At 37.6% G+C, this 25,487-nt stretch overlaps 1 protein-coding gene across 1 annotated transcript in view; it reads left to right on the forward strand.

The window, feature by feature from the left end:
• DYNC2H1 (dynein cytoplasmic 2 heavy chain 1) overlaps nt 1-17,390 on the forward strand; it is a 399,579-nt gene extending 382,189 nt beyond the window's left edge. The window contains exons 88-89 of the mRNA XM_013969394.2: nt 2,385-2,501; nt 17,135-17,390. Of these exons, the coding sequence (XP_013824848.2) occupies nt 2,385-2,501; nt 17,135-17,293 (276 nt within the window). The 3' untranslated portion in view covers nt 17,294-17,390. The remainder of the gene's footprint in view (nt 1-2,384; nt 2,502-17,134) is intronic.

Here is a 25,487-nt window from a genome sequence, read left to right on the forward strand (position 1 = left end):
TCACGCCAGCCAGAATGGCTGCCATCAAAAAGTCTACTAACAATAAACGCTGGAGAGGGTGTGGAGAAAAGTCAACCCTCTTACACTGTTGGTGGGAATGCAAACTAGTACAGCCACTATGAAGTACAGGGTGGAGATTCCTTAAAAAACTGGAAATAGAACTGCCTTATGACCCAGCAATCCCACTGCTGGGCATACACACCAAGGAAACCAGAACTGTAAGAGACACGTGTACCCCAATGTTAATCACAGCACTGCTTCCTATAGCCAGGACATGGAAGCAACCTAGATGTCCATCAGCAGATGAATGGATAAGAAAGCTGTGATACATATACACAATGGAGTATTACTCAGCCGTTAAAAAGAATTCATTTGAATCAGTTCTAATGAGGTGGATGAAACTGCAGCCTATTATACAGAGTGAAGTAAGTCAGAAAGAAAAACACCAGTACAGTATATTAATGCATATATTTGGAACTTAGAAAGATGGTAACGATAACCCTATATGCGAGACAGCAAAGGAGACACAGATGTAAAGAACAGACTTTTAGACTCTGTGGGAGAAGGCAAGAGTGGGATGATTTGAGAGAATAGCATTAAAACATATATATTACCATATATGAAATAGATCACCAGTCCAAGTTCGATGCATGAAACAGGGCACTCAAAGCCAGTGCACTCAGACAACCCTGAGGGATGCGATGGGGAGGGAGGTTGGAGGGGATTCAGGATGGGGAACACATGTACACCTGTGGCTGATTCATATCAATGTATGACAAAAATCGCAATATTGTAAAGTAGCCTCCAATTAAAATAAATTAATTAAAAAATTTTTAACTTACTTTTCTTCAAGGCTATACTTAAGCAACCCTTAAAGTGGCCTTATAACATCATATCAGTGGTACAGAAAGAATATTGAACTTAGGAATTCAGTAATTCTGTTTTTATCCCAACTCTTTCACTGACAAACAAGTTGTTCATGTTTCCATGGTAAAGCGACTAATCAGAACTGTTTGTCAAGGCATACTCTACTAGTACTCTTCCCATAACCATCCCCTAACTATAATGTAGTTGAAAATGATTTCAGCTCTTTCAACTTCATGTATTCCCTTACCTCTAAAATTCTATAGTATGTTAAAACTTCAAAGGCACTAAACAATATAAGATTGTTTTATTTTCTATCAAGTTCAAATTGTGAGAATATAGATATGGATCTGAATTCAAAATGCAGACTCTACATTTATTATCAGAAACTGAAAGAATGAACTTAAGAAATATGAAGCTAACATTACCAAAATATTTATATTTTTATTTTCATAATTTCATAAATTTACACTAAGGTTAATTTAGAGTAAGAGATGAACTCCTTTTTTGTTTATTTTTTTAATATATTTATTTTTGGCTGTGGCTCTAGTTGTGGCTGGAGAAGGAAATGGCAACCCACTCCAGCATTCTTGCCTGGAAATTCCACGGACAGATCCTGGTGGGCTGCAGTCCATGGAGTCTCAAAGAGTCAGGCATGACTGAGCTACTATCACCCACACTAGTTGAGGCATGTGAGTATAGTTGCCCTGTGGAATGTGGAATCTTACTTCCCTGACCAAGGATTGAACCCATGGAAGACAGATTGGTTTTTTTTTAATTGATTAATTAATTTTAATTGGAGGATAATTACAATATTGTGGTGGCTTTGCCATACATCGGAATTGATTGGCCACAGGTGCACATGTGTCCCCCATCCTGAACCCCTCCGTCCCACCCTATCCATCTGGGTGGTCCCAGAGCACTGGCTTTGGGTGCCCTGCTTCATACATCAAACCTACAGTGGGGAAGACAGGTTCTGAACCAATGGACCACGAGGGGAGTCCCCAAGAGATGAACTCTGTTTTTTTCCTTTTATTTTATTCTTCTTTCAGCTGTGTGTGACATGTTAAAAATTATTTTGCATTAACCTTTCTGAATGTTGTTCTGTTCTTTAGAAAATTATGTCAGAATTCCAAGCAAGGAGCACTTGTTTTTTTCTCTAGTGTGCTTGTCTTTCCCCCTCCTGTAGAAAGAGTAACATTTTGGCTTTTGTCATTATATTTCTATTATTCTAGTGCCAAAGCACATGCAGTTGTATAACTGATGACATTTGTAAGTATTTTTTTCTCAAATATTTGCTAAAATTCAGGACTAAGCCTAAAGGAAGCTCACAGTGAGCACTGGTCCAGGCCTTCTCCTTCAGTATTTTCAGATAAAATACCATAGTCTTTGTTTTAACACTGTTTGAAATGTACAGTTACAATGGAAATTGTTGCCTTCCTTCTGAAGATATAATAGAGTAACTCCTGTCGTTTCAGACTGTAATATGTATTTTAATGGTTTGTATATCTCTATGGCAGATCAGTGGCTTACTGCTGGAAGGATGCAGTTTTGATGGAAATCGACTTTGTGAAAATCAGCATGATTCTCCTAGTGTATCGTCAGTTCTCCCTTGTTTTATGGGCTGGATTCCACAGGTAATACATTTTTAACAGGGACAACTTTAATCAATTCATTTTTGGATTATATATTTTTAATAAGATGTTCTTGGCCTATGAATTTTTTGTTTACTTTTTAATCTCACTGCATTTGAACAAATTCATACTCAAAATACTGTGTCCTTTATTATATTTAAGATGTATAGGACTTTTTTTTCTTTGAGGGGATGTTAGTTCTAGAAGGTCTTGTAGGCCCTCACAGAACCGTTCAACTTCAGCTTTTTCAGCATTACTGGTCAGGGCATAGACTTGGATTACTGTGATATTGAATGGTTTCCCTTGGAAATGAACAGAGATATTCTGTTGTTTTTGAGATTGCATCCAAGTACTGCATTTTGGACACTTCTTGACTATGATGGCTACTCAATCTTCTAAGGGATTCTTGCCCACAATCATTATAGGGGCTGCTGCTGCTGCTAAGTCGCTTCAGTCATGTCTGACTCTGTGTGACCCCATAGATGGCAGCCCATCAGGCTCCCCCATCCCTAGGGGACAGGAATGGAAAAGTAGGAAGTCAAAAAATGTGTGGAGTAACAGGCAAATTTGGCCTTGGAGTACAGAATGAAACAGGGCAAAGGCTAATAGAGTTTTGCCAAGAGAACACACTGGTCATAGCAAACACCCTCTTCCAACAACACAAGAGAAGACTCTACACACGGACATCACCAGATGGTCAATACCAAAATCAGCTTGACTATATTCTTTGCAGCCAAAGATGGAGAAGCTCTATACAGTCAGCAAAACCAAGACCGGGAGCTGACTGTGGCTCAGATCATGAACTCCTTATTACCAAATTCAGACTTAAATTGAAGAAAGTAGGGAAAACCATTAGACCATTCAGGTATGACCTAAATCAAATCCCTTATGATTATGCAGTGTAAGTGACAAATAGATTCAAGGGACTAGATCTGATAGACAGAGTGCCTGATGAACTATGGATGGAGGTTTGTGACATTGTACAGGAGACAGGGAGCAGATCACCCCCAAGAAAAAGAAATGCAAAAAGGCAAAATGGTTGTCTGAGGAGGCCTTACAGATAGCTGAGAGAAGCAGAGAAATGAAAGGCAAAGGAGAAAAGGAAAGATATACCCATTTGAATGCAGAGTTTCAAATGAATAGCAAGGAGAGATAACAAAGTCTTCCTCGGTGATCAATACAAAGAAATAGAGGAAAACAATAGACTGGGAAAGACTAGAGATCTCTGCAAGAAACTTAGAGATACCAAGAGAACATTTCATGCAAAGATGGGCTCAATAAAGGACAGAAATGGTATGGACCTAACAGAAGCAGAAGATATTCAGAAGAGGTGGCAGGAATACCCAGAAGATCTATACAAAAAAGATCTTTATGACCCAGATAACCATGATGGTGTGGTCACTCACCTAGGACCAGACATCCTGGAATGTGAAGTCAAGCGGGCCTTAGAAAGCATCACTATGAACAAAGCTAGTGGAGGTGATGGAATTCCAGTTGAGCTGTTTCAAATCCTGAAAGATGATGCTGTGAAAGTGCAATACGCCAGCACATTTGGAAAACTCATCAGTGGCCACAGGACTGGAAAGGTCAGTTTTCATTCCAATCCCAAAGAAAGGCAATGCCAAAGAATGCTCAAACTACCGCACAATTGCACTCATCTCACATGCTAGCAAAGTAATGCTCAAAATTCTCCAAGGCAGGCTTCTACAGTGCGTGAATTGTGAACTTCCAGATGTTCAAGCTGGTTTTAGAAAAGGCAGAGGAACCAGAGATCAAATTGCCAACATCCATTGGATCACCGAAAAAGCGAGAGAGTTTCATAAAATCATCTACTTCTGCTTTATTGACTGTGCCAGACCTTTGACTGTGTGGGTCACAACAAACTGTGGAAAATTCTGAAAGAGATGGAAATGCCAGACCACCTGACCTACCTTCTGAGAAATCTGTATGCAGGTCAAGAAGCAACAGTTAGAACTGGACATGGAACAACAGACTGGTTCCAAATAGGAAAAGGAGTATTTCAAGGCTGTATGTTGTCACCGTGCTTATTTAACTTCTGTGCAGAGTACATTATGAGAAACACTGGGCTGGATGAAGCATAAGCTGGAATCAAGATTGCCAGGAGAAATATCAATGACCTCAGATATGCAGATGACACCTTATGGCAGAAAGTGAAGAGGCACTAAAGAGCCTCTTGATGAAAGTGAAAGAGTTCGCTTAAAACTCAACATACAGAAAACTAAGATCATGGCATCTGATCCCATCACTTCATGACAAATAGATGGGGAAACAATGGAAACAGTGGCTGACTTTTATTTTGGGGGCTCCAAAATCACTGCAGATGGCGACTGCAGCCATGAAATTAAAAGATGGTTTCTCCTTGGAAGAAAAACTGTAACCAACTTAGACACCATATTAAAAAGCAGAGACATTACTTTGCCAACTAAGGTCTGTCTAGTCAAGGCTATGGTTTTTTAGTGGTTTTTCACCACATATATGGATGTGAGAGTTGGACTATAAAGAAAGCTGAATGCTGCAGAATTGCTGCTTTTGAACTGTGGTGTTGGAGAAGACTCTAGAGGGCCCCTTGGACTGCAAAAGGATCAAACCGGGCCATCCTAAAGGAAATCACTCCTAAGTATTCACTGGAAGGTCTGATGTTGAAGCTGAAACTCCAATACTTTGGCCACCTGATGTGAAGAGGTGACTCATTTGAAAAGACCCTGATGCTGGGAAAGGGTGAAGGTGGGAGGAGAAGGGGATAACAGAGGATGAGATGGTTGGATGGCATTACTGACTCAAGGGACATGAGTTTGAGTGTACTCTGGGAGTTGGTGACTCAAGGGACATGAGTTTGAGTGTACTCTGGGAGTTGGTGATGGACATGGAGGCCTGGTGTGCAGCAGTCCATGGGGTCACAAAGAGTCGGACATGACTGAGTGACTGAACTGAACTGATAGGACATTTTAAAGCCTTTATTTTATTATGAAAAGAATAACATCATAATTTTAATTTCTAAATAAGCTTTAGTCTAAAAAGAAAAAAACGCTAAATGGTTATGTGAACTTCCAGTGTTCCTGTTACTTTCAGCAATGTGCTAAATGCTTTATATACTTTACCTTACACTTTTCTGAATAGCCCTGCAAGGTGGATATTATTATTCCTATTTTCAAATATGAAAATGTGTTCACATAGCTTAAATGAGGAAATATGTGGTCACATAATTAAATGTGTTTCATATAGCTAAGCATGCAGAAATCGAAAGCAGCATGATGTTAATACACATCTGGCTTTTATATCATACCTTGTCATTATGCTCCTGTTTGGCAAATGAAGAAAACTGTCTTGACAGAGACTTATTAAGTTAACTTTTCCCTTTTAAGGGGCTTCCCTTGTGGCTCAGCTCGTAAAGAAAGAATCCGTCTGTAATGCAGGAGACCTGGGTTTGATACCTGGGTTGGGAAGATCCACTGGAGAAGGGAAGGGCTACCCACTCCAGAATTCTTGCCTGGAGAATTCCATGGACTGTGTAGTCATGGGTTCCAAAAGAGTCGTACATGATTGAGCCACTTTCACTTTCCCTTTTAAAACCTTCAATTTTTTAACAATGGAACTTGAGGGAAACTCTTACTTAACAATAGAATTTTTAAATGTAAGTATGAATACATGTAATCTTAAAGTTTTGATTGTATATATAGTCACCAACAAAACAATTTCTTATACCACTTACTATAAGAAAAAATAATTTTCTAGTTGGGAAATATTTTATTGAATTTTCCAATTATTATAATTCCTTTTGTAAAGTAAAAAAAAATTTAAAAATCAGAATATGTATTTTAAAATAGAAACTAATAAAACCATAGCAATTACTGCTCAGAGATATATAAGAGCATCCTCTGACCTAAAAGAACATACATTTCTGAGAAACTCTCCATTTCCCCCCACCATATAAGCTTCATTTTCTTTCATGAAATGAGAGAAGGTGAAATTATTTTATTTCTATCAAGCTATTGATTCATGTAAGAAATTGGTATATCAAACAATTATGGATTACACACATTAGGTGTATGAACCAGATTGAAAGTTACATATAAAAGTTAAGGTTAAGGTAACATATACAGTTGTATATGATGCCAATTTTTTAATTATGTAAAGTGTTAATTCTTTGGCAAACAAAATTAAAAGCCATATAGTGACCTTGATGAAGAGATAAGGTAGGACATGTATAAACTGGTTCACTTATGGAACTGCTGCTACTGCTAAGTTGTTTCAGTCGTGTCCGACTCTGTGCGACCCCATAGATGGCAGCCACCAGGCTCCCCCATCCCTGGGATTTTCCAGGCAAGAACACTGGAGTGGGTTGCCATTTCCTCCTCCAATGCGTGAAAGTAAAAAGGGAAAGGGAAGCCGCTCAGTCGTGTCAGACTCTTCGCGACCGCACGGACTGCAGCCTACCAGGCTCCTTCGTCCACGGGATTTTCCAGGCAAGAGTACTGGAGTGGGGTGCCATCGCCTTCTCCTCACTTATGGAGAAATCCCAGCAATAAAAATAGAGAGCAGGGAGAATACCTAAGTAGGCATAAATGCAGAAGACAATGACCTCAAGCAGTACCCACATAACTGACCATAAACTGAATGCAAACCAAAAATGCAGTGTTGTACTGGGCTGTATAAAAAGCAGCATAACCTTGTGAGACTTGAAATTTATCCTTCTACAACATTTTGCTCTGAGTATCATTTCTATACGATTTTATTTACCATACTTTAAAAAACAGGACTGGAATGGAAAGCTAAAAATAATTTAATTTGAAAAATAGCTCATGTAAAGAGAGATAAAATGATTGGCCTAGTCAATAAAAGTGATTATTGAGAGATAAGATGAATTTATTATTTTTGTAAAAGCGGTTTCCTCCAAGGCTTTTTCACTTTTTCCTGACACATAATGGAAGAATTTAAGGTGCTTCCCCACTTCTTTTTCCCCCGCCTTCCTTAAGTGAGGCTCATTTTCCCATATAACCTTCCTGTTTTGACTGCCTCTCCTGGATCAACTAAGAGGGGAGAGAATATGGGGCATGTTGCTAAATGTTTCAGAACACAGAATTTTGGAGTCTAACAGGCTTAATCCCATTCCCAGCTCTCAGACTTATGATCTGGGTGACTTGGGGCTAATTGCCCAGTCTCAATGAGCCTCATTTGAAAGTGGAGACTGGTGTTTCCTATAGAACCATGTTAAGGCCCTGGATCTGTGAAGTACCCAGCAGGGTAAGTACTAACTTACATGGTTAGTTAGTACACATGGTAAGTCTAACTTATCCTGATGTGATAATAATTATTTCATATGGTACTTTACAGTACACTAAGTGCTTTCAGTCATCATTCAATACTTAAGTTCCTATTATATACCATGTTCTGAACAGTGCGGTAACAAGATTAATGTCTTCCTTCAGAGAGTCTTCTGTTGAGTAGAGACAAAGGGGAAGAGAAACTATTCAGTTCAAAATTACAGAAGCACATTTATGGAGGATTACATAAAATGTTTTGGCAGATGAAGGAGACCTCAGCTCTGTCATGTGTAAGCAGAAGAGGGAAAGTCTGATGATCTCACAGGGAAAGGAAGAATCTTCCCCAAACTGTATTCACAATACAAGTATGAAAAGTTCAAGGACAAATTCAAAAATGGTAGGACCAAGGCATTCCGTACAGAAGGGGACGTAGTTTTGAATGCATGGAGATATGAGAAGAATTTAGGTTGTTCTGGGAACTGCAAATATAGTACAAATGTACTGGAATGGTTCCAATCGAAGAATGATAGGGGATGTAGTCAGGAAAAAAGGCTGAGCCCAAGTATGACAAGCCTTGGAACCATGCCAAGGAGTTGAGCCTGTCTTATGATCAATAGAAAGTCATTAAGAATTCAGAACAGGTGTGTGGTAAGATCAGATTTTTAGTTTTAGAAAATTGGTCTAGCACTGAGAGAACTGAAGATTGACATAGAGTGAAATACAATCACATATGTTTTCACAGTAATCCTCTGAGTTTGGTAGAGCAGTTTTTCTCTATGTTTTCCTGAGGAAGAAACTGCAAATCTGGTAAACTAAGTGACTTGTTATGGGTCCCCCAATAGTAGCATTAGTATTTGAATAATAGCAATGAATATTTATCTGTATTGATTATGTGTCAAACACTGTACAGAATGTTTAGAAATAAGATAGTTAGGCCTTCCAAAAATATTTGAAATAGGAAGTACTGAAATAGGAAAATGTTATAAAAACATTTAAAAACATTAAAAATGTTATCATTTCCCTTGTAAACTCAGAAAACATAAGTTTAATGTGTAGCTTGATCAAGGTAGGCAACTAAGTTTCAAATTCAGGTTATTTCTCTTAAATCTTGGGCCTGATACTGAGTCAACCTATAGTATAAACTAGTGTTTAGGAAACTACAGTCCATAGGCCAAATCCAGGGCACAGCTTATTTTTGTGCAGCCCACAGTAATGTGATCATGAATGACTTGTATCTTTTTAAACAGATGAAAAACTCAGAAGGATAGTATTTTATGACATGTAAAAGTTAACCGAAATGAATTAAGTGAATTTTGGTGTCCATGAAGAAAATTTTGTGTGGAAAACAGATCTGCTCATTTATGTAGACGCTTCCAGACTGCTGCAGCAGAGTTAAGGATGTAGTTACATCCCAGACATACAGCCCATAAATCCTGAAATTATTTACTATCTAGCCTCTTATGGAAAAGTTTGCTGACTCTGTATAAACTGTCAAACTCTCCAACTTCTGCTTGAGTTAAATATTATTTTGTTCAAGAAATTATTTTTTATTCCAGCTATATCCATCTTTAATAAGCTGTGTAGAATTTGGTGGGGATCATCATATTTTAATGCATTTTTACCAAGAGGGTAGGAACCAACATAAAATCGAGGGAAGCATCAACATCAACTTACATAAACAAGTAAACGAGTTCCTTTTCCACTTACTCTTACAGCTACTTTATTGCAGAAAGTGCAGAATCATTTAGTAAGCTTAAATAAAATAATGACGTTCAGAACTTTGGTAACTAATTCCTTTTGGGCCTGAATAAGGTTATTCCACAAATTATTTGCATCATATTATCTGATACCTAAGGAGAAAGAAGGGCTACCCCAATGGCTCAGCAGTAAAGAACCTGCCTGCAGTGCAGGTTCCACAAGAGAATCAGGTTTGATCCCTGGTTTGGGAAGATCTCCTGGAGGAGGGCATGGCAACTCTCCAGTACTCTTGCCTGGAGAATCCCATGGACGGAGGAGCCTGGCGGACTGCAGTCCCTGGGGTCGCACAGAGTCGGGCAGCACTGAGCGTGCATGCACACGTGCATCTGACACCTGAAAGTCCTGAACAACTCTACTTCAGCGGAAACAGGCCCAATAACCCAGTCATTTGCACAGCATTGCTATGAGGTGCATGGTGTTTTCATTGTAAAAGAGCATTTTAGGTTGTGAAAGACCGAAGAACTTACATGGTAATACTTAACAAAGGACATGAACAGCTAATTCTTAAGACTTTAATTGAGGAAAATGGGAGGTTTACTATTGCTTCTGAAACTCCAGTACTTTGGCCACCTCATGAGAAGAGTTGACTCACTGGGAAAGACTGATGCTGGGAGGGATTGGGGGCAGGAGGAGAAGGGGACGACAGAGGATGAGATGGCTGGACAGCATCACGGACTCGATGGACGTGAGTGAACTCTGGGAGTTGGTGATGGACAGGGAGGGCTGGTGTGCTGCGATTCATGGGGTCGCAAAGAGTCGGACACGACTGAGCGACTGAACTGAACTGAACTGAACTGTTATATGTAATGTACTTTGTCAGCCAACAAAATTCTAATTAGAAATGTCCAGAAGAATTAAAAGGTGGTAAAATGCTGGTGCTATTTTCCTAGTGTTTCTGTTTACCATTGTCTATGTTCAGCAAGTAATATATCCTACACTCACATGATTCCTTTATGCCTTCATTGACTCATTCATTCATGATGCAGATTCTTAAGGTTCTTCCAGTTACAGCTCAGTACTGGGGGTTAAAAAAACATACGTCCAAATTAAGATTCCCCTAAGGGATTTTACCCCAAAAAGCGTTCACTTTCTCCAAAGTGTTTACACTGCATTTTCCCATAATGGTTCTCAGAAAACTTGTTCAGTATACAAACTTAAATTTAGAAATTTATGGTGGTTTTGAGAATGTTAAAAACTGAGAATTCCCCAAAGTTTCCTAACACACAACCCTTTTCCTATACCTGCACCCCACCTCCATCAGGATCTAGTGTTCCACATAACAGTTAGGGCAATACTACCTTTTGAGGTAGGTCAGCCTTTATAATGCCCTGTTCTTACATTCCATAGGAAATCAGTTTGCCTTTGATCTATTTTCCCAGTGAAGAGCATTACTTAGGGTCTGTCAGCCACACAGTAACAGAAATTCTGGACCAGCCTGAACCCCACAGGCCTATACCTTCCAAGAGGTGTCACAATTGGCAGTTCAACTTTAGAAACAATTTCATTCCCAGGGAAATTATGACTATAAAATGATTGCACATGCCATTCACAGTATGAAATGTTATATGCTGAAAACGCTGCCTTTTATATACTCTGATTTAAAAATATTAAGCATTACCATTTTTTCTATGTGACTTTTTTTTCTTAAGGACTTACTCTGAAAGCAGTGTTGGTGGCATTGCATTGTTGAAAAGCAGTGAAGTAGTTCTCTACCAGAATGCATTTTAAAGGGCAGCTGGACGTTCTTGATAGAACAGAGTCTTTCAGCATATTTATTGTTGGCATGTTGTTTAATTTCCTGTTATGAAATAGTTATTTTTCTCAGGGTTGCATTACTTTATAAGTATGCCACTTAACTTCTGATTTTCTCACATCTTCTTTTCTAAAGCGAATAGCTGTTCATTGACTTGGTTCATAATAGAAGAAGTTAGTTGGACCTTATGCATAAATAAGTTGGACCTTATGCATAAAGCTATTTCTCATCATGTGAAGTTTGCCCTCACATGTTTTATTATAGTGAAATTTGAATTGATATTGGCAAAATAATTTATCATAATTCACCTGGGGTTAATTTGGTTTTTTGTTGTTGTTGTTGTTCTCTGGTGTTATTTTATTTTGTTATTTTCTTTGGTTTGTTGGCTAAATGATTATAAACAGCTTCTTTCACTTATTAGCATGTTGCCTTCTATTTGCAGTACATATATATTTTTAAGTCACTTTCCCTGGGGCCTAGGCATGAGTGTGAGTAATCACAATATATAGGTTTTTGTATGTTTAATTTTATATAAACTAACTTGTTTATATAATATAATATGAAATATTTGAAGTCCTTCTAATATATCTCTTTTTTTTGCATTGAGCTCTTAGTATATTTATTAATAATTAATAAACTTTTAGTTTCATCCAAATATTTCTGCCCAGCAGGGTCTTATGCTTTTTCTATTAAGATAAACATATTAAAGAGGGAGTTGTGCCATAAGAATTTAATTCAGTTAACAATGTTTATGAAACTTCTGTCTGCATAAGATATGCTGAGTGAGAATGACAAAGCACTCAGCTCTATTACTTTGATCATTTATTTATTGGTTACCTAAGAGCAAGTGCATTTAACTTTTTTACAGGAGGTTTTAACATTTACCATTTATGAGATTTTGAGAAGTTAAATGTTAAGAAGCAACTGTGGTACTTTGCTTTTAAAACACTGTGAGTTTTTGCTGGGGAGATTTGCACCCTCACTTAAACATAAAGCCTACAACCAAAAGCAGGTTAGGAAGGATTTGGAAATATATATAAACACTAGTAAATTGAGAGTGAATATTCAGAGAATCAACTTTGCTTTATTCTTAGATTCTTGATTTAAAGAGAAAATTGCTTGGTGTTAAAATGAAGAGATATAAAGAAATCTTCTGAATAGAAAGTGATAGCATTATAAAACATTTTAATGTGATGTTTTATTTTCATTTTTGACCATAGAAGTTAGATGAAGCAAAGCAAATATCGGGTGGCAGAGAAAGATAATTTAAGACCTTTCCTGGGATTATAAATAGACATTCAATGATTCACATCATTTCTGTTCAACAAATATGTAATGTTTGTCTGCTCTTTGCTAAAGAATTTAAAGGCAATACCAAAAGAAAGCCTGCACTAGGTTACTAACTTTAGGAATGGCTAAGGTGTTATGAAAATTACCGGAATTTCTGAATCCTAAAGCTTTGCCATTTAAGCAGAATTGGAAAAGAGGGAAGAGATTAGGCAGTGACTAATAATGGTTGAAAATTCTCTTTACTCCAAGTTCCATATTTTTTCTGAGGCCCCACTCAGGGTTCATTCTCTTCTTTAATCCTTGTTAGGTTAATATATCCCAGAGTAGTAGTTTACTTTTATTTTGTAAAGTACTAATTTTTCCAGAAATTGCATTCTTAATATTTGATGTGTATGCTGTTTCCTAAACTAAATTATAAGTTTCAAAGATGATTATTCTTTTCCCTATCTGAATATATAGTAAAATTCTTAATCTTTATAATTCCAAGGACAATGTTAGCAGATAGATGCTGGTAAATGAGTGGATAAGTAACTGACAGAATCATCAATACAAACATAGAGAGAAAAATTAGAAAGATTCAAGGCAGATGGCTTTTTTATCTATTTAGATAATGATTTTTCATAAAGAATACATTTTCTCATGTACATTTCTTATGTTATTGTTTAGAAATGAATGAGTTTTAAAGGGACTTAACTGATTTGTATCAAAGACTTAGAAAAGTTAGAACATTATTTTCATGTTTGTTTAATAGAGATGAGGCTTGAAAAAGGTAATCAAAATTCCATATGATCCCACTCTTAAAAACAGAATGTTTTAAATTTTTTCATGAAGCAAAAAATATTTTTATTTCTCTATATCCTAGAACCATCCATGACATGTAGCAGATGGTAAAAAGCTGGGACTTTTCTTAAATTGATTTTAGAATTAGTAAGAATTAAAGAAAATGTATGCATATGTAGTCCTAAGATTTGAAGATATGTGGATAAATAATAAACTCCTAAATACATCATTGGATTCAAGTGTTGTTTATGTCCCTTTTATGATAGGGAAACTGATACTCAGAGAATAATCTACACTAGGGTCAGGAGCTCCTAGACAAGCTAATATTCAAATACCAATTTTTTTTTTCAACTGTACTACCTATGACAACATTGCCACTTGCTTAACTAAGTTACCATGACAAATTCTCCATAAGTTTCTAATTTATCATTTGTAAAATTCTAGGATGAGTCCAACTTTGTCTTATGTTTCATTCTAACTCTAAAACATAATCCATACTTTAAATGAAATTATATATTCAATAAATAACATTAATCCTAAATTTGAACTGGAATTATTATGAACTTCTGATGATTTTCTTTAAAAAAATACATATTTCTGAGCTTCAGTCACTAAAAAATCCTAGAAGGAAAATGATAGGTCATTTTTAGCACTCAGACTGTGGTCCCTAGTACCACCCCAGGTGGCTCAGTAGAAAAGAATCACCTACTAGTGGAGGAGATGCAGGAATAATCCCTAGGTTTGGAGGATCCCCTGGAGGAGGAAATGGCAACCCACTCCAGTATTCCTGCCTGGAAAAAAATCTTACGGACAAAGGAGCCTGGCAGGCTATAGTCTATGGTATCACTAAGAGTTGGACAGGACTCAGCAAATGAGCATGCATGCAGGCACCATTTTTTCATTAAAGGATCTGAGGATCTTCAGAGTAATGACTGTCCTTTATTTCTGAGACAGCAGATAAACAAGATGAACTTACAGTGTCTTGAGACACTAGAAGGAAACAAAGCTTTTGAAGATGACTAGGGACAGAGTCAGTTAGGTCATGCAGTCGTGCCCAACTCTTTGCAACCCCATGGACTGCAGCACACCAGGCTTCCCTGTCCATCACCATCTCCCAGAACTTGCTCAAACTCATATCCATCGAGTCGGTGATACCGTCCAACCATCTCATCCTCTGTCATCCCCTTCTTCTCCTACCTTCAGTCTTTGCCAGAATCAGGGTCTTTTCCAGTGAGTCAGTTCTTCACATCAGATGGCCAAAGTATTATAGCTTCAGCTTCATCAATCAGTCCTTCCAATAAATATTCAGGCCTTACTTCCTTTAGAATTGACTGGTTTGATCTACTTGCAGTCCAAGGGACTCTCAAGATTCTTCTCCAACACTACAGTTCAAAAGCAGCAATTCTTTGACTATACAGACCTTTGTTGGCAAAGTAATGTCTCTGTTTTTTAATATGCTGTCTAGGTTGGTCATAGCCTTTCTTCCAAGGAGCTAGTGTCTTTTAATTTCATGGCTGCAGTCACCATCTGCAGTGATTTTGCAGCCCAAGAAAATAGTCTCTCACTGTTTCCATTGTTTCCCCATCTATTTGCCATGAAATGATGGGACTGGATGATATGATCTTCTTTTTTTTGAACGTTGAGTTTTGAGCCAGCATTTTCACTCTCCTCTTTCACTTTCATCAAGAGGCTCTTTAGTTCTTCTTCGCTTTCTGCCATAAGGGTGGTGTCATGTGCCTATCTGAGGTTATCGATATTTCTCCAGGCAACCTTTATTCCAGTTTGTGCTTCATCCAGCCCAGCATTTCGTATGATGTACTCTGCATAGAAGTTAAATAAACACGGTGACAGTATACAGCTTTGATGTACTCCTTGTCCTATTTGGAACCAGTCTGTTATTCTATGTCCAGTTCTAACTGTTGTTTTCCTGACCTGCATACAGATTTCTCAGGAAGCCAGTAAGGTGGTCTGGTATTCCCATCTCTTTAAGAATTTTCCACAGTTTATTGTGGTCCACATAGTCAGAGGCTTTGGTGTAGCCAATAAAGCAGAAGTAGATGTTTTTCTGGAACTCTCTTACTTTTTCTTTGATCCAGTGGATGTTTGCAGTTTGATCTCTGCTTCCTCTGCCTTTTCTAAGTCCAGCTTGACCATCTGGATGTTCTCGGTTTACATACTGTTGAAGCCTCACTTGGAGAATTTTGAGCATTACTCTGCTAGCGTGTGAGATGAGTACAATTGTGCAGGAGTTTGAACATCCTTTGGCATTGTCTTTCTTTGGGATTGGAATGAAAACTGACGTTTCCAGTCCTTTGGCCACCACTGCGTTTTCCAAATTTCCTGGCATGTTGAATGCAGTGCTTTCACAGCATCATCTTTAGGATTTGAAATAGCTCAACTGGAATTCCATCACCTCCACTAACTTTGTTTGTAGTGATGCTTCCTATGGCCCTAGGGATGCTTCCTAAGATTAGATACATGTAGAAACAAAACCCTCAGGGGCCAAATTAATGAGTTCCCGCTGCACAAAGATTGACAATTTGAACACCAATAAAATAATGATTACATTACATTGAAACACATTGAATATGTTTAAATCTACCAGTTCATAATGATACTTCAAAAATAGGTAGTCACTTATCACCTTTTCAGTATAACAGGAAAAAAATTCATTGTTCTAAAAGCACATAAATAAAGGGAAATTAGATAGCATTTATCTAGCCTTTCCTCCCTCATGGTAATCAAATGATTGACAAGTGGAATTTCCTCTTTATAGATATGTTTCTGTTTGGAAATGAAGAAATAATGTAACTAGATCATCATTTTGTAATCTTAAATATAAACAAGATTTATATCATCATCAATGGCACCTAATATCTATGGGAATTTGCTTTATGTTTCCGGGAACTTAAACAGGGGCTCTGTATCAACCTAGAGGGGTTGGATGGGGAGGGAGATGCAAGAACGGTTGAAGAGGGAGGGGGCATATGTATACCTATGGCTAATTCACGTTGAGGTTCGATAGAAAACAACAAAATTCTGTAAAGCAGTTAACCTTCAATTAAAAAAAAAGAGACAGCCACACTTTATTTGCTTCTTGATTGAAGTGTACACTATTACCTATGCAGTGTTTTTACCAAAAATTTAATCTGAACCTGAACTCACCTCCAGATCCCCTTCACAAGAATAAAGAGAACAAAAGAACAAGATACCATGGGGATGTAGCCAACAAAAGTTAGACTATGGGAAACTCTTTGGTATAGTACTTTAGCAAACAAATTGCAAAGAATAAAGGAGGGAAACTTGCAAATTTAGGAGATGTAAGAGACATAGCAAACCACAAAATGAAGGCTCTATTTGAACCACTGTTCTTAGAAAAAAATCTTTTTAAGAATGGGTTACTGAGATAATGGATATAAGGTGATATTAAGGAAGGAATTATTGTTAATATTTTTATGTGATAATATTGTGATTAGTTATACTTCATTTATAGACATTTTAATATTTAAGGAAATTTTTGTGTAGGATTTGGTTCAAAATACTGTAATGCTTGTTGCTGGGGGAAGGTTGAAATGAAATGCAATGAGTTGAGGATTGTTGCAGCTGAATGATGGGGTTTATTATGCTAATCTTTATTTTAAACATTTTATAATAAAATGTTAAATAAATCATATTATTTGGGAGGGTTTATGTTTATATCTTTAGTTATCTAATAATCTGCTTCAACACAGTATATTGCTGTATTTTAAAACAAAATTAATTCTTTTAAACAGGCTGCATATGGTCCGTATTCCCCTGATGAGTGCATATCTTTGCCTATTTACGCAAGTGCTGAAAGGGATCGTGTGGTGATCAATATCAACATTCCATGTGGAGGCAACCAAGACCAGTGGATTCAGTGTGGAGCAGCTCTATTTCTCAAAAATCAGTAGAACCTAATGTCAATAAAAGCTGTCTTAGCAAGAAGAAACATTTATTAATTAAGCTTTGAATAAAATATGTAATGAGTCACGGTTCACAATATTAGCATATAGTTGTCCTGTGTTGTTTTATCTTGAGTTTTTACTTTAATGGATAACGACAGCACCTTGTACCTTTTAAAGTAATAACTTAGGTCAATGTTAGAATAGAGTATTCCTTATATAATACAGTAAGTCCCCTACATACAGTCAAGTTCCATTCTGAGAGTGCATTTGTAAGTCCAGTTGGTTCGTAAGTCCAACAAAGTGTGCCCAGGCTACCCACTCCAGTATTCTTGGGCTTCCTGGGTGGCTCAGACGGTAAAAGAATCCGCCTGCAACGTGGCAGATGTGGGTTTGATTACTAGGTTAGTAAGATCCCCTGGAGGAAGGCATGGCAATCCACGCCAATATTCTTGCCTGGAGAATCCCATGGACAGCCTGGCAGCCATGGGGTCAAAAAGAGTCAGACACGACTGAGCGACTCAGCGCACAGCACAGGTCCCCAACTAACACAGTCTCCTATATAGTACTGTACTGTAATAGGTTTATAATACTTTCACACAAATAATACATAAAAACAAAATATAAAGAAGACATTTTTAATATACTGTAGTACCTTGAGAAGCACAGTAGTCCATCATGATGGCTGGCATACAGGGCTGGCATCAAGTGAACCAGCAAGCTGTGTTACAGGTGAGGAAGAGGAGGTGGGAGAGACAGAGCTGAAGGATCATCAGCAAGAGGAGACGGAGGGCAAACTGCAACTTCACTCACGCCTGATGTTGATGGAACACACGTTCTCTCTTTTAAAAGTTTGCATCTTGAAGGTTCACATGCAGAAGACTTACTGTATTAAGTATTTCTGTGAGGCACTTCACTTTCACTGGCTCAAAAATTTAATGTTTTAAGTTAATAAGAGTTTTAAAATATTTATTTAAGGAATCTAATATTTTGGCTATCATTTCTATATCATCATTATTTAATGACATATAATGTTTCAGTCTTTCATGGTTTTACATATATATATGCATATATGTTGGAGAAGGAATTGGCAACCCACTCCAGTATTCTCGCCTGGAGAATCCCAGGGACAGGGGAGCCTGGTAGGCTGCTGTCGATGGGGTCGCGCAGAGTTGGGCATGACTGAAGCTACCTAGCAGCAGCAGCAGCATGCATATATGTACATATATATATGTAAAATGTCTTTTTATTTTATTTTTTCTTTATATTTTTTAAAAATATGTTTATTTTAATTGGAGTTTAATTACTTTACAATATTGTATTGATTTTGCCATACATCAACATGAATCCGTCACAGGTAAAATGTCTGTTTAAACATTGGAGGATGCATTATATTTTAGTTAACCCAGCATCTCAAAGTAATGCAAAAGAAATGGGGAATAATTGCACAGAATCCAGGATAAGAATTTTACAAATAGAATAATTAAATGATGAAAAGTTGTAATTTCTCCTGTATATGGCTTTCCCTTGTGTTTCTGTGGAACAGTAAAATTCTACAATGGCTGAAAGTTTTAAATAAACAGAAAGGGAAAAGCAGGAAGGAGTATACAGGGAAGGTTTTGAGGGCTGTGTCTGGAAATGTAACACACAGCTTATGTTTACATTCCATTAGAGAGAACTGAATCGCATGGCTGCACCTGCTTTCTAGGGCATGGGAAATGTGGTCTAGCTGGGGAACTCAGAGAATGGAAGCAGGGAGGGGCTCGCTAGCTGTCCTTGCCCCTCCTATCCAGCGGCAAAAGCTCACTCCTAAAATGCCTCCAAGACAAGGCATAAAATGACTGAAAAAACATTAAAGAAGCATAAGGCCTTTAATTGATCTTCTCATTCCAAACCTTGTGCTTGTGAATTGTAACACTGAGCAATAAAATAACATGATCCAGACACTGGCCATATCCCAGGAATACACAGCTGAATACACTGTCCATGCTTTTGAGAGATTTAAGACCTAATAAGATAGTGAGAAGTAAAAACGATATCTCTGTAAATTCTTTTAATGATAGTCATATTACTGCTGCTGCTGCTAAGTTGCTTCAGTCGTGTCCGACTCTGTGCGACCCTATGGACAGCAGCCCACCAGGCTCCTCTGTCCATGGGATTCTCCAGGCAGGACTACTGGAGTGGGTAGCCATTTCCTTCTCCAGTCATATTTTGTATTTAATATATATTACATAAAAAGATATAGAAAAAAAATTGTAGTACAATGAAATCTATTATGTGACATACCAGCAAAGGGCTATAGAATTTCAGAGGATGGAGTGACTAATTCTATTTCTATATATGTTGTTTAATCAAAGCTTATCAAGAGTGGGCTAATTAGCTCCTTTCTTTCTGGAAAACTAACTTTGAAAATTTAAGTTACAAAGGATAGAAAACACATTTATTGGTCTTCCAAAATGAACAAATATTAGCATGCTCTGATGTTTACTTTATATTTTTTTAAGAATTGTTTAAAATTTTAAACAATTTCTAAACCAGTGAAACCCTTCATGTTCCTTTTACAGTCGCATTTTCATCTTTCCCAGTTCAGAGGCATGGATTTGCTGTGTACGCAAGCCATTAGTATTATGACAAAATGTATGGCCAAAAACAGTACAGGAGAAGTTATTGTTGTTGTTGTTGTTTTAAATTAATGGGAACTCTGAAACTTCAGAAAAACACAGTGAAATTCTCATTAGTAGAAGCAACAAACAATAGTTTTAGATCCCTGGGCCCTGAGATGGTGGAATGGCCCAATCAGGACAATGATTTTAAAAATAAAAACTTCAGTAAACCAGGAATAGAAAGGAACTTCTTTTCATGGATAGTGAATATCTAAGGGGAAAACAAACAAACAAAAAAAACAACAGCAATGGTCATTCTTAATGGGGAAATAACAAACATTCTCTTTAAAATGAAGAAGATACAGCTTATCACATCTATTCAACATTCTTCAGAGATCCTGACCAGCACAGAATGACAAGAAAAATAAAAGTGGAATTGAAAAGTCAAAGCAAATAAGAAAAAACAAAAACCATGTTTAGAAAGAAGACATTAGCAGAAATGAAAATAAAGGCAGAATTAAAAGGGCAAAAGCAAGTAAGAAAAATATGCTCAGGAAGAAGACCACTCCCTCCCTCCCATCAGTCCTTTGTTCATCTTTTAATTTTTGTAATTTTTAGCACCTGGACATACAAAGTTTAAGCGCAGAAACTGTGAGTTTAACAGTGTTAAGCGTTTCTCCAGAAATCTGTGAACGTTTTATTTTTTTTATTCTGAGACTTTGTGCTGTAAGTCCTGAAAGAGAGGTGGAGACTGATGTAAGGAAACAGAAATGACAATCACTCCACGTGATTGAGACACGTGGAGAGTTTCTAACATTTGACTTCCGTTCACTCATTTCCATTTGCCAAAATAAAATGTGTATAAATTATTACTTGCCACCCATCGCCTCTGGAAAGTGTGAGTACAAAGGGATCTGACCAGTAAACTCCCAAACATGCCCAGGACAAGACTGCAGAGGGCCCCGGGGACACACCGGAAACATACAGAATGAAGTACATTAGACTCAAAATCCGCCACCTTGCCCCTTGGTTTTGACCCTCTTACACGTTAAGCATCTCGAGAGTAGGAAGTGTACTTTTCATACATTGCTGGGTTTATTTACATTGGAGCTCAATACATATTTATTAGGTCAGTGACTAAAACCACTTCCAGACAACTTAATAATCAGATATGTCTCAAGTTTAGATTGTTCCCAAAATCAAATGCATACTCAAACCTTATGTATTTCCCATCACTAAGGATAGTTAAGACTATCCGAAAGTCCTTAAGGAAATTTGAGAGAGAAGTTCTAAAAATATTCGAGCAAGGGTAGCCTCAATTTCCCTATATAACTATGAAGAAGATAACTTGTTTGGATATGTAGTTTTTAAATCAAAATTCTTCAGAAATGGTAAGACCTGTTGGATAGAGACTGGTTGGAATTTTGTTTATGCTGTTTTATTTTTGCTTCATAGTCCTACCTTCCTAAATGATTTTCGTTTATTGGGAACTTGAGATTTTCTAACATTGCAGCTAGGAGGAAAATTAATATCATGAATGAGGTGGATTCTGTGATTGGCACCAGAGAATCTGTGTTATAAGGAGTAGAGGTATACCTGTCAGGGTCCAAAAGCTCAAACCAGTTCACCCCTTAGTTTATCTGAAGCTCTTTCAAATGTTAATACTGTAAACCTCTCACACAAGACATATTCAAATAGTTAAGTCATTGGTAGACGGACAAGAAAAATAAGCCTAAGCTAAGGAAAAAAAAAAAAAGAGCCTGTTGAGATAGAGTCAACATCTCTATTTATGTTGGTAGTTTCCACACATGTAGACATGATAATCAGCATTTTTTTTACCTTAAAGGGGAAAAGCAAATATCAGCCAAAGTACTGTGTTGGTCTTATTCCTTCTGATTATTCTATGCCTAATTTATCCTCCTCCCTCTTTTCCTGAAGGAAAACGGTTCCTGAAAACCATTTAAAAAGAGTTTAAATCAGTAGAAAATAAAAGAAAAGCAGAGACAGGAGGGTGGATGGATAGATAATCTTTGATTTCTTGTTTTCAAAGGGGACTAGTTATTGGTTAGCAAAGTAAGGGTAGAGAATAAAACATGAAGTTTGCATTTTATAGAAAGCTCACATGGCAATGAAGATACCGACTTAACCCACACAGAAAGAATAATAGAATCACATCATAGCCTAAATGTAGAATCTGAATGTTTATTAAGTCAGTGACACCCATATGATTTGGAAGTTGCTTTATTTCCATTTGAAATATCAACCAATTATTAAAATAGGAATTTGGCTGAACAGAGCTGGTTCTACTGTAGTTGCTATATCCTTAACAATGCTGCATTTGCTAACTGGTTTATAATTTCAGTCACAACTCTTCCCATGTTAGAGACTGCTACTTATTCTCCTGAGGAGAAGGGGATGACAGAGAATGAGATGGCTGGATGGCATCACTGACTCAATGGACATGAGTTTGTGTGGACTTTGTGAGTTGGTGATGGACAGGGAGGCCTGGCGTGCTGCGGTTCATGGAGTTGCAAAGAGTCGGACATGACTGAGTGACTGAACTGAACTGAACTGATTGCCATAATACAATGTTTATCTGGGTACTCAGAATAAAATCAATTCCGAATTTCTCTTAGATTCAAGTGTGACCATTTGACTCACTTCTGCCCAAAAGACTGTGAGCACAGATATCAGATGGCAACTTCTAAGAGCCCTCCTCATAGGACACGATCAATATGTCATTCTCTCGCCTCATTTCTTCCTCTGTTCTGCCGGGCACAAGGCCACCGTTATCTTGAGATGTGTTTATGGCCACAACAGGCGGAGCAGCAACATAGAAGAACCCTGGTTCTTTTATTGGAGCATAGATGCTCTCCCTGAACCATTTCACTCTGCACGTCATTTACTTAATTTATCAAGAGAGACTACAAACCCTCAATGGAGTGTATAAAAGCCACTTGATCAGTGGCATGGACAAATAGAACAGGACTCAGTCCCTCCAAAAACAAGGACTCAACTCTAACTCTCAAACTGAACTGAGAACCCTGAGTTGGAAGCACTTAACAACCTGAGCTCTCTGACTGAGGCAGGACCCAGCTGGGTGGACAATGGCTGTAAACAAAAACTTTTTCCGGTGACACCAGGGGTACCTTTGGGACTGCACTCCTCATGTGAAAGTCAGACATTAACCTGCCTCCCTCCAAAGGCACTTGCACTTCTGGCCGCTTTCTGGGTGGCCACAGGAGAGCTGCTGCTGCTAAGTCACTTCAGTCGTGTCCGACTCTGTGCGACCCCATAGACGGCAGCCCACCAGGCTCCCCCGTCCCTGGGATTCTCCAGGCAAGAACACTGGAGCGGGTTGCCATTTCCTTCTCCAATGCATGGAAGTGAAAAGTGAAAGTGAAGTCGCTCAGTCATGTCTGACTCGTAGCGGCCCCATGGACTGCAGCCCACCAGGCTCCTCTGTCCATGGGATTTTCCAGGCGAGAGTGCTGGAGTGGGGCGCCATTGCCTAGAAGAACTGCAAGTATATAGAAAAGCACTACCTATAGGTCATTCATCCATCAGACAGTGGATCTTTATCTGATCCACAAGATCTTTGTGGATCTTTCCAAAATGAGACTGCCTAGGGTTCCTTGGTGGAGAGTAACTGCTTCATTATTTAAGTGCTCCTTGGACAGTTTTCCCTATATGGGGAGTCATCTAAATGGTGGCGGGAAATATGTTCTATCTTCAGCTGAAGTGATCAATGACATCCATCTTGGCCCCGGAAGGCATTCAGACCAGCCTCAACTCACCATCCGTGGTGACTGTGATAAGCATCCCTGGACTAAATTGTGTTTGGCCTTCGTATGATAATTTAAAAAAGAAATGTTTATGACATAATGATAGTGGAAAAAGATATACCATATGTTATATCGTATAATTTAATGAGTAAATATGTATATGGCATATGTCTGATTGAGAGGGAGGTATTTAAAATATTTAATTATATTTATCTCTGAGTAGAATGATAGGTAATTTTTGCTTTACACTGGGTATATTTTTACATTTTTCAAACGCTCTGAGACTGTATTGCTTTCATAACTAAAACACTAGGTTTTTTTAAATGAAAGGAAATAAAAATATAAACTTGAAGCAATGTATGAACATTAACTTTTCACATACTGAGATAATTCCTTTCAGAGTCCCTTTATTTGCAAGCTTTCTAGTCTATTTGTAGTACTGTTGCTGTAGAAATTATTTTATTCAGCTTTTTATAACCTCAAGTATAGGTTCATTGGGATTTGTATATAACTGGTATGTGATTAATTATTTTAAATCAAAAACAAACAGGACATTTCTACCTTTCATATAGCTGCAGTCAGATATGTATGTAACTTTAATATCTACAGCAGTAAGAGAAGTAGTGAGTCAAGGGAGAGTTTACTGAAGTCAATTTAAAGGCATATATATAACTACAGAGTGGCAAGAGTCCTGGACGTGGGGTTAGGACCCCAGGCTCTCAGTCTTAAGGTTACCCCAGATTTGCCAAGATATTGGATCCTTCTGAGCTTAGGTTCCTTCATTTATGAGATGTGAATCACTGTTCCCATTCCAAAGTGTAATTTGGAGAGCAAATGAAATGTCACATCATAACATTATATAAACTAGTATAAATTTAACTTTGAGTTACTGTTTTAATATCTTGATGCTGGATGTGAATTTAAATGCTAAAATAAATTATAAATCACAATCTATGTAACTATTAATTCACTATTTAGAAATAACAAGCTGAGAATGATTTAATTGTAGTATTCTCAAGTTTTCCACTATCTGGCTTATTTGTGACTATTTTTCCAGTGTTAAAAATCCATTTTGTGTTCACAAGATAAACCAAAGTTTTATCAGATATTGCCATCTGTAGCATTTTGTTCAAAACCAAGTCTGTATATGACCAATGTATCAATATAATAACAATAACTAAGACTTAGCACTGACTGCAAGCTAAGCACTGCTCCAAATAATTGATAGATGAAAGAGAAGTAGACAGGTAATTATATTCATTTATGATGAACATTTTCCTAATGAGAAAAACAAGGCCAGGTTGGGTGACTTGCTCAGCTAACAAACTGGTAAAATACAAGGGAGAAAACTCACTCAGCACTCCCTCCCCTCAAGGAAAGAACAAAGTCAGCAAAGTTGAATTCTTTGGCGAGTTTGTTAAAAAAGGAAATGAGCAGGGCCACTTCAGCACCACAGGTTGGTCAGTTCTTCAACCTGGCAAATATTTACTACAGCAGAGTTTCTGGCAAGAAGATAAGAATTGACAGTACCAGTCAAAATACTTGTTACATTATGTATTTTCATTGAAAAGTCACCTCCATAAAACTTAGGAAGGGAATATGGGGAGGAAATATTTTGAATTGTGAACTCAGCTCCCAGAACTCAACTCTCAGTCTTTACTCCAAATTCTGAGTGTCTTTTGCACGCACCGTACAGTGCAAGGGGCCTTGAGGGCTTTCCCTTCATGATATGAGTGATAATGAAATCAAGACCATGCTTTTATTTTTCCTATAAAGAGCCCTGTGAATATGTCAAACATACAGATATGCACAGTG

The sequence above is a fragment of the Capra hircus genome, chromosome 15 (assembly GCF_001704415.2).
Source record: "Capra hircus breed San Clemente chromosome 15, ASM170441v1, whole genome shotgun sequence".
NCBI lineage: Eukaryota > Metazoa > Chordata > Mammalia > Artiodactyla > Bovidae > Capra > Capra hircus.